The 9,303-nt window shown below is 36.5% G+C and overlaps 1 protein-coding gene across 1 annotated transcript; it reads left to right on the forward strand.

Annotated features, from left to right (window-relative positions):
* Positions 1 to 1,332: 1,332 nt before the first annotated feature.
* On the forward strand, positions 1,333 to 8,458 carry LOC111227616. The gene is made up of 7 exons (XM_022753196.1): positions 1,333 to 1,450; positions 3,894 to 3,990; positions 4,259 to 4,433; positions 5,314 to 5,459; positions 6,971 to 7,147; positions 8,063 to 8,179; positions 8,295 to 8,458. Exons 1-7 carry the CDS (start codon positions 1,437 to 1,439, stop codon positions 8,388 to 8,390), a joined length of 822 nt encoding a protein of 273 aa, XP_022608917.1. The 5' UTR covers positions 1,333 to 1,436; the 3' UTR covers positions 8,391 to 8,458.
* The last annotated feature ends 845 nt before the right edge of the window (positions 8,459 to 9,303 follow it).

Genomic DNA, 9,303 nt, shown 5'->3' on the forward strand with positions numbered 1-9,303 from the left:
GAAGTGGTAAAGTTGTATCATGCATTCAGTTATGTTCTTTGTTAACAGGATAAGCAAAACCCTGGTGAATGTTTGAGATTCCTTTTTTTCTTTTTTCCTTTGGATGCATTAAGAATCTAAGATGTTTTAGTTTTCTCTATTATCTTTGTGGTATACATGGCAAGGTATTTACTTTTGTTTGTTGTACTGTAGAATTCATCCGACCAGTCACCCCTGGTGACTTGAATGGTTTGATGAGGTTGAAAATGATGTGAATTATATGCTGTGGCCTTCAGTCACCAGTTCTCAACACAGTTTAACAACCACTGAAGCTGTTTTGGCTCGACACCTTACTACTACAGTTTATCTTGTTTTTTTTCTTTAATTTGTCAACTGTCTGGTTTATTATACATCACTGAGGTGTTTAACTCGTCTATATTTATTAGGCTGCCACATTATTTACAGACCCAACACTGTTCCTCAGTCATTTTGGTTCGGTTTAGCTGCACAACAACCTCTAAACCTTTTAGTTCCAACCATATATCGAACCGACCCCTTCACCTCTCCCCACCACCTTTTATAAATAACGGTAACCTGCACACAGTAATTGTGTGTGTTAATTATGTTCATTATTTACACAGTTTATTTATTTAGTTTAAATTGACCCCTAAAGCTGGCACTTTTCATTATACAACGTGAACAACTGCAGAAGAATTATAATTCATGCACGGACCTTATCTAGCCTTTGTTTTTTATTTATTTATTTAATTTTTTATATTTATCTTATTTAGTTTGTCAAGCCTGATTGTTATTGTAATATTTTGTGTTTGTTATTTGGTTTGTTTTAGTGTGACCTAGGGTGTTCAGTTTGATCTGTGTTTATTGTTTTCTGGTCATTTGTCATGTTTTCGTTCAATAAAAAAAAACAACTCAAAATACAGCTATGCGATATACTTTTTACTCATAAAACCACAACTTTATTCTCATAATATTATGACTTTTTTCTTGCAATATCATGACTTTATTCTGGAAATTTCAGATTTCTTTTTTCCCCTAATTCTCCGTCATACAAAGTGACCACAGAAAGACAGAAAAATGACCATTAAGAGGCTCAAAGGGAGTAAAAGATGCACATTTCAGTCTGGGGGTCCTACAACAATCCTTCCATAATGTTAGAATGAATTTAAATGGTCTAACGTGTCAGATAATCGTCGCTGAACTCATGAAAGCCTCTCTGGTCCTCCGGGGGCGGGGGCAGCAGCAGCAGCAGCGCTCTCGAGGAGGCAAAGTAAAACGAAGAAGAACGAGAACAGCCGAAGAAGAAAAAGAACATCCGCGTCTGTTCCTGTTCATACAGTCAAATGTGAAACTGAAGTTTAGTGAGCCGGAGCAGAGACGGACAGCAGGACTGAGCAGGAATGTAAACCCGGGCTCCCACAGTCCGGTCCCCAAAGGAAATGGACGAGATAAGGTCAGCAGCTTCATTTACAGACTCATTTATAACAGGTTAGGTTGTTTTGCAACGGGAGAAAATCAGGTTATTATAACTCGTCACTCATAATGTGTCAAACAACAGGTTTGGATGAACTATAAACTGTCTGAATGGATTAACGTACTGTATGTAAAGACTGAATTAATCTAACTGTTGACTGCCTCCTTCATGATGGTTGTGGAGGATATTAAAACTCACACAGAAATGCACATGGATTAATTAGAAAATATAACACTGAGAAACAAATATAAATGAGTTTATTACATTTTATATTCATGTCCCTTAACTGCACATCTGGAGTTCCCTCCATCATTCTTGATCTGTTGTCAGTCTGCAGACACGTCCCTCATTATTTTACTTTCCAAATGGAAACACTGGGGAAGTCCAGGATGTGTGATCAGCCATTCAATGTTTCCTAACTCTCTGAGCTGCTTTATTTTATTTTTATGCTCCTCGAACAAGTTTGAATTTGAATCTGAAAACATAAAAAAAAACAGGTGAACTTTGACCGTCACTGGCTCGTTCCTTATTTTGCTGAGTTTTACAAGTGGAAAGAAATAAAGAGCCTTTCTTCGGATGTTAATGTTGTTACTTACTGGAAATAAAATTAAACAGTAATTTTGTGGTATGTAGAAAAAGCTTGAGATCCGTACTCAGTCAGTGTTTGGTGCAGTCTTGTCCTGACCTCCACAGTTCCCATTAACAAGTTTCAAGCTGGAAGTGATTTAATGTCTGTCTTTGAGCCTCCCCTGTTTTATAGGTTCAAGTTAGTTTCATTCTCAGATCCTCAGTCAGTTACTCAGACAAGAAAGTGGGTGTTGTCTCATCACCTGTTGACAGTTCTTGACCTCGACTACAAGTTCAAGAAACTAAAGAATTAAACTAATGATTTAAAAACGTTCTTTGTGTTACATGTAGAAGGGTTCCCAATCTTTTGCACATGCCACAATTAATGTTTTTCTATTTTAATAGAATAAAACAAGTTAATGAAATACAAAGTAAAAGTGTATTAACATTAGCATTAACATTTCTTAATGTCTGGTGCAGTGTTTGTATTTATTCTTTTCATTCAATCTTCATTTTCCAAATATTAGAATACAACTTTATTCTGGTAAAATCTAAATGTGTATTTTTGGATTGTTTCAATTCAATTCAACAAACTTTATTGGTCCCCGAGGGGAGCGATATAAAAGGCACATAGAGTAGACATAAAAACAGCACACAAATACGCAACAAAGAATGAACAACCAGCGCCAGACAAACTGAACTGAACATATTAAGAAAAAAGAAAAAACAATGACAGTGACATGAAGAAACGACAATCAACAATGGTGCAAAACCAAACCTGTAATGTTATAATGAGAATGACAGTAACAATAACACTAGGGAATGACATCACTAATGCAATTAAATAACTGTAAATAACTGACTGTACACATTTCGATAAAACAAACAAACATTTGCTTGATTTGTGAAGAGTTTAACTTTTTAAAACAAATGTTTGTATTCTGTATTTGACCATTTTAATCATTTATTTATGTATTTTTTTGCAATAAGTCAGTTTTTATTTAAAAGAAAATAACTTATACAACTATAAAAGCTTAAGTGTATTATTAAGTCTTCACTAGACTTAAATACTGTGAATACATGTGATTTTTATTGTCCTGTCCACACTACTTGTCTTATTTAAAACTGACTTTGGAAAACATCAGTAATATTTTATCTCTGAACTCGTCATCTTCCCAAACCTTCCGACTCACCACGCTCTAACTGTTTTATTTATATCTTTTTCCTGGTCTGTCCCGGTTTAAACTCCTTCCTGTTTACACAAACCATATATTGGTGTTTTTGTGTGGCGTCAGTTTGTTAAGTGTCTCATGCTTTTATTGTTGTGAGTGAAGCTCTTTATGACACTTGGTCCTGACTATAAAGACCTGTTAAGTTACATATTTACTTACTTTAATGTGAAGTTCATATGATTCAGATTCAGACTTTATTAATCCCAAGAAGGGCAGCTCCTTTGCAGCTAAAACAGTCCATACACACAAGTTATAAGTCAGAGGCAACGGAGCAGCAGTAAGTCAAATAAATGAAAATTAAACAAATAAAATAACACATTATGTCACAGTTCATATAATGAATAAATAATATGAATACATGAATGAAAATTTTAATATAACAGCCATTTAAAATGTCGACTGTCAGCCTTGAGTAGCCTGATAGCAGAAGGAATGAAGGACCTGGAGCAGCGGTTTGTTCTCACGTTGTAACGCTGACCTGAGGACATTACAGTAAACTCACTGGACAGAACATGGTCCGAGCTGCAGAAGATACTTGGGTGGCCAAAATGAATTTATTTAACTGCAGTATCTCTCAGTTCTCTCATGCATTACATTTAAGAAACAAATGTTTTACTCTGCAGGCCTTTGTTGGGCAACCAACCACAAGACAGCCCCGATCTTCTGTCTCCAAACCTGAGGCCAAGACACCGGGAACTGATCCCGACACCATGTGGGCCGGTGAGAAGCTCGACCCTTCATCCCAGTGTCATGGTGCTAAAACATTAGCATCTCTGCAAGTAGAGTTCAAGCTCAGTTTTATTTGCACAGTGTAACGAAACAGAGGAAAACTGAAACACATTTTGTGGGTGCAACAGGAAAAAAAAAACTTGGATTCTACAAATATAATCTAAGTAATCATTAAATTTATTTCAAATATATTAGAATAAGTTTTAAAAAACTGTGTTTATATGTTCATACACTGTTTCCCATCTCCACCCTCGTGCAGATAAAGCCGTGGTCGGAGCTGTCATGTCTGCTGAAGCTCTATTTCTGCTTCACGATAGCGTCTTTGCTGGCGCTGCTCGGCCTCACCCTGAGCAGCATCTACAAGCAGCGCATGGGAACCGACGCGTCTGACGAGGACAACTTCACTGTGTCTCTCATCCAGCTGGTGGGAATCTGTGAGTGTCGTCACGCTGTTTACTGTCAGTGTTTTCAGGAAGTTTGATTTCTCACCTCAACTGTTTAACGGCCAAATGTTTCCTGGTGTAATCATGTGATGAACCAAAAGTTTCCAAAAGATCTTTTTCCTTCCCAGTGTTTTACTTTTCTTAATGATGGATTTCCTGCAGCTACACAATAGCCACATAATGGAATTATTTCCCATATCTATCACCATAATTTACAGATTATTTTTTGATGAATCATTTGATCTTTAAAAAATTCTGAAAATAGCAAAAACTGCACATAATAAGTTCCCAGAGGTGACATCTTCAAATCTCTTGTTCTGTTCAACTGTCAGTCCAAAACCCACATATATTATATATTCAATTTACCATCATTGAAGACGGTGAAAACCGGAATATATTCACATTTAAGAAGCTGGAACCAGTTAATTAGTGGTAAGCAAGTTACTTATACATGCTTTATCCAGAATGTGATTTAAAAGACTTACGACTCAAATCCAGGACTTCGATCCGTCTCCTCTTCAGTCAGGACTCAGAACACTGACAGGTTGTTGTATTTATTAACTGATCAAAATGCAGTAATTAGTACTTTATTTCTTACAAACACTGAGAAGTACCACTGTGAAAAATATGCAGTAGCACGAAGGAAACAGATTCAATGGAGATACATTTTATTAACTAGTACCAAGAGTTATTGTGATTAAGAGTTGAAAAATGAACCATACAGTATCAAGAACATCATCAGTAGAAACCCTGAATGAACAGCATTATAAGGGCTTTACATTCAGATGCACAGAGATGACGGATTGGATAAACTTTGAAAATAAACCAAACAAACTGGTGTTGTTTGTGTCTGTCTGTCTGTGTCCTGCAGTGTTCTGCATCTATTACATCAGCCGCGGCGTGCTGCAGGAGAACACGCAGGAGCTGGTGGTGTTCGTGCTCAGCGTGTTGGTGGTCATGATCCGATCGGTGGTCAACTTCTCCGTGCAGGGGTCAAAGGGCAAGCAGGAACTGCTGGTAGGTCACCCTCTGCTGGACACGCTGTACGTCTGTGGGAGCTCCTTCATCATTGTACTGAATGATTGTTTACATAGTTATCATTTAAAAATGTAACTGAGGAAGACACTAAAATCGTCTTGATGTTTTCATGACCTAACCAAAACCACCAGAAGTCTGTGCCAGCATCAAGATTACAACCTGAAACAACAACATCACTATCCCTGAGTTATTCATACCAGCTGCTGCCAGTAATCTCACTTCATTAGTGACAACAGCTTCCTGCTTGTTGAAAGAAACAGGTTTCACCACTAGATGTCACTGTTGTTGTAGCTATCAGTCACAGACAGACAGACATAGATAGATACAATGAGGTATGTAAAAAAAAACAAAGGCAATTTAAGACTAAATTATATACAACAACTAAATAAACGAAATACAATATGAAATAAAAACAGAATAGAAACTAAAAATAGAACCATAACTACACTATACATTGAATATATGGGAATTTGACGCCATCCCAGTCCACCCTCGCTGTAGATGTAAGAGTTACCAGATATATTTGGCCTCTATGTTCATCTGGGAGGAAAATGATCCAGATTACAAAATATAAAAATTTGTGACTGACCAATAAATATGAAAAAAATGCTCAATAATAATAATAATTATTAATATTATTATTATTATTATTATGATAATTATAATAGTAATAATTATAATTGCATGTTACTACAAGAGGAAAATGGAGGCTACGTGTGTGCCATCTAATCATAGCAGAAATATTCAAATATTTACATTTACATATATTTTATACTATGTCTACAAGGTAACAGAACATTAGATGAAGGGCAGTAGTTTTCCAGTGCTCTCTCTCTCTCTCTCTCTCTCTCTCGCTCTCTCTCTCTCTCTCACCTGCATTTATTCTCTGTCCTTAATATTTTCCACAGATGTTCATGGTTCCCAGAGGATGAATCCTAATGACTTTAATCTTGCTACTTTTCCTCTAGTGACACCATGAGACTGACATTTGTGGTTTTTAGTGAAATGTCTCGACAGATATTGACAGAACTTATATTCACGTTCCCCTCAGGATGTTCCGTGATAACTTCAGTGATCTCTCAACTTTTCATCCAGTACTATCGTGTAGTTGAAATTTCACTTTGTCCAGTTCTTTGGTTTTTTCATTCCCATCAGACTCAGCTTTGTTTGTGCTGGTTAGCAAATGTTAGCATGCTATCGCTCAAGTTGTTGACATTGGTAAATATTTTACTTACAGTCACTAACATGGCTGCAGACTTTAGTCTTGTTGGCATGAAAATAGCCCAATTAAAATACATTGAATACCAGCACAGAACATATATAATAACTTTCTGGCTGCAGGCTGATGTACTTTACGTGACACATGTTGTTAGTTACATAATAAGCTAATTAAACTCACTGTGTCACATGAGTTGTGACATGACTGATGAGAATCTTCAACATGTTTTTGAAAACTGTGTTAGACCAGCTGTGATCTGATTGTGTCACAGGTTCGTTTTGTGTGCATCATGTGTCTGGGCGTGGTGCATGTCCTCTGCACCTCGCTGCTCATCCAGAGGCCCAACATGATGGCTTTCCGTGTGGGCGGGGCCTTGGAGAGCCTCCAGGAGCAGTACTTCCTGCTCAACCTCTGTTTCTCCATGGTGACCTTTGACCTGTGGGCTCAGGTAACATTACATTGCACATTCCTCTTTGCAAAAATGCGACAGCCTCGACACTGAAGAGACCAGTAATAATTTTGTTTTGTTCCATCGGAGAACAAGTGGAGTTTTGTTCCAACAGTTTACTGAGACCTATAAGTTGATTTTGCTGCAGTAAATTAAAACAGCATCATGCTGTATTGTTTTATTTTTATTTGTGTGTCTGATGTCGTATTGTCCTGTCTGAAAACTAACCTCAATGGGATTCAATTAATAGATAAAAATGTTGTTCTTGTGAAGTAAAATCCACCATCAGACACTCTTCACACTGTAAAATACATTATAATATTATATAATGATATAATAATTATTATAATAATGAATCTGCGATTTTTTTTTAAATAAGTTGGTTTTCCCTCTTCCAGCTTCAGTCAGAGATTTTTCCCATTTGTCAAATAAAAGACTGAGCAGCCTCCAGAGAACATGTCTGTGCCTTCTGCATGTGGCTGGATTTGTAATAATTATGGAGTTAAAACAGTTACCACAGTGAGGCAGGTTTTTCTGGTTGAGTCAGATGTTGCACGTTGAGCACAGCATGTGTTCTGGTTGCGTTCACATCAGGTCTGTCGATGCTGCTGTCGTAAGAGGAACTGGTGTCTGTTGGTTGGTACAAACATTGGTTGGTACAAAATGGCTGACCTACATAAAAGCCTTCGAACTGTTACAACTTAAAGTGTCCCGGTGCAACAGAGGTGCAAACATAGTTCCTACGTCCTGCATAGAGCCGATACAAATAAAATACAATTCTTGAAAATAAATCATATAAATAATGTGTTCTAACAAAACATATCAAACGTAAGTATATATTTATGGCAGTTGAAAAAGGATTGAAACAAATTCAAACACTGGCTTCATTAATGATGTGCTGTCGGTGTGTTTCAGTTGTCTCTGTGTATCCTGATCACGACGTCGGACTCGGCCATGTCTGCTCACAACAGCATCATCCTGGGTGTGGGAGTGTTCTGGGCCTGCCTCACCGCCGCTGTAGGGGCAGTTGCAGTGCGTGTTCTTCATCCATCGTCTGTTCAAACAATGAGACAAGAAATTTTTGGAGGGTTCATCAGTCAAGAACACACAAAGGCATTAGCAGTAGTAACATTTGTTGTTTTTCCAGGTTTTGAAGGAAGCCAAGGTCCTGGTCTGGGTCTTCATGGCGCAGAACCTTCCTCAAGTTGCCTTCTTTGTTTATCTGATGTATACGGTGAGCTGAAAATGGGTGGACCCTGGTTTTTGTGCCTCAGATTCAAAAGACATTTCCCAAAACACAGACAACTGAATTTATTCCCACTGATGTCAACAATCTTACTTAATACAGTTTGTTTAAAATAACAAACCCTCAGTAGTTTCCTGAAATATCTTGGCTCTGTTGTTGTCAGTTGTTTTTTTTTTCTGAAAAATGTCATACTAGAGAAAGGTATGAAATTGTCATAATATAGTGAGGTATAAAAGATTTTCGTATTGTAAAGCATAAAAGTGGCAAAAAATGTCATCGTAAAATAAGGCATAAAATTTAATGAAAAAGACATAGTATTGTAAGGCATAAAATATCGTAAAAACGTCATAATATAGTAAGGTATAGAAAGTGATAGAAATGTCATAGTATAATAAGTCATAAGAACAACATAGTATAGTAAGGCACAAAAACATCATAGTATAGTGAGGGATAAAAAGACATGAAAACGTCATATTATAATAAGATGTAAAAATTCATGAGAATGTCATAGTATAATAAGTCATAAAAACGACATAGTATAGTAAGGCATAAAAAGTCATAATAACCTCATAGTATAGTAAGGCATAAAAAGTCATACTATGGTAAGGCATAAAACATAAAAATGACATAGTATAGTAAGTCATAAAAAGTCATAGTATAGTAAGGCATAAAAAGTTGTAAAAAGTCACAGTATAGTAAGACATAAAAAGTCATAGTATAGTAAGGCATAAAAAGTCATAAAAACGACATAGTATAGTAAGGCATAAAAAGTCATAGTATAGTAAGGCATTAAAGTCCTAAAAATGTCATAGTATAGTAAAGCATAAAAAGTCCTAAAAACGTCATATATAGTAATGCATAAAAAGTCATCAAACGACATAGTATAGTAAGCCATAAAAAGTCATAAAAA

The sequence above is a fragment of the Seriola dumerili genome, unplaced genomic scaffold, assembly GCF_002260705.1.
Source record: "Seriola dumerili isolate Sdu_G_001 unplaced genomic scaffold, Sdu_1.0 BDQW01000190.1, whole genome shotgun sequence".
Taxonomy (NCBI): Eukaryota; Metazoa; Chordata; class Actinopteri; order Carangiformes; family Carangidae; genus Seriola; species Seriola dumerili.

Bases quoted from the DNA above. Each gene is read 5' to 3' on its own strand.
- LOC111227616 (XM_022753196.1), top strand. The intron at 5,460-6,970 runs GTAGGTCACCCT...ATTGTGTCACAG, and splicing joins AGGGCAAGCAGGAACTGCTG to GTTCGTTTTGTGTGCATCAT. The intron at 7,148-8,062 runs GTAACATTACAT...GGTGTGTTTCAG, and splicing joins CCTTTGACCTGTGGGCTCAG to TTGTCTCTGTGTATCCTGAT.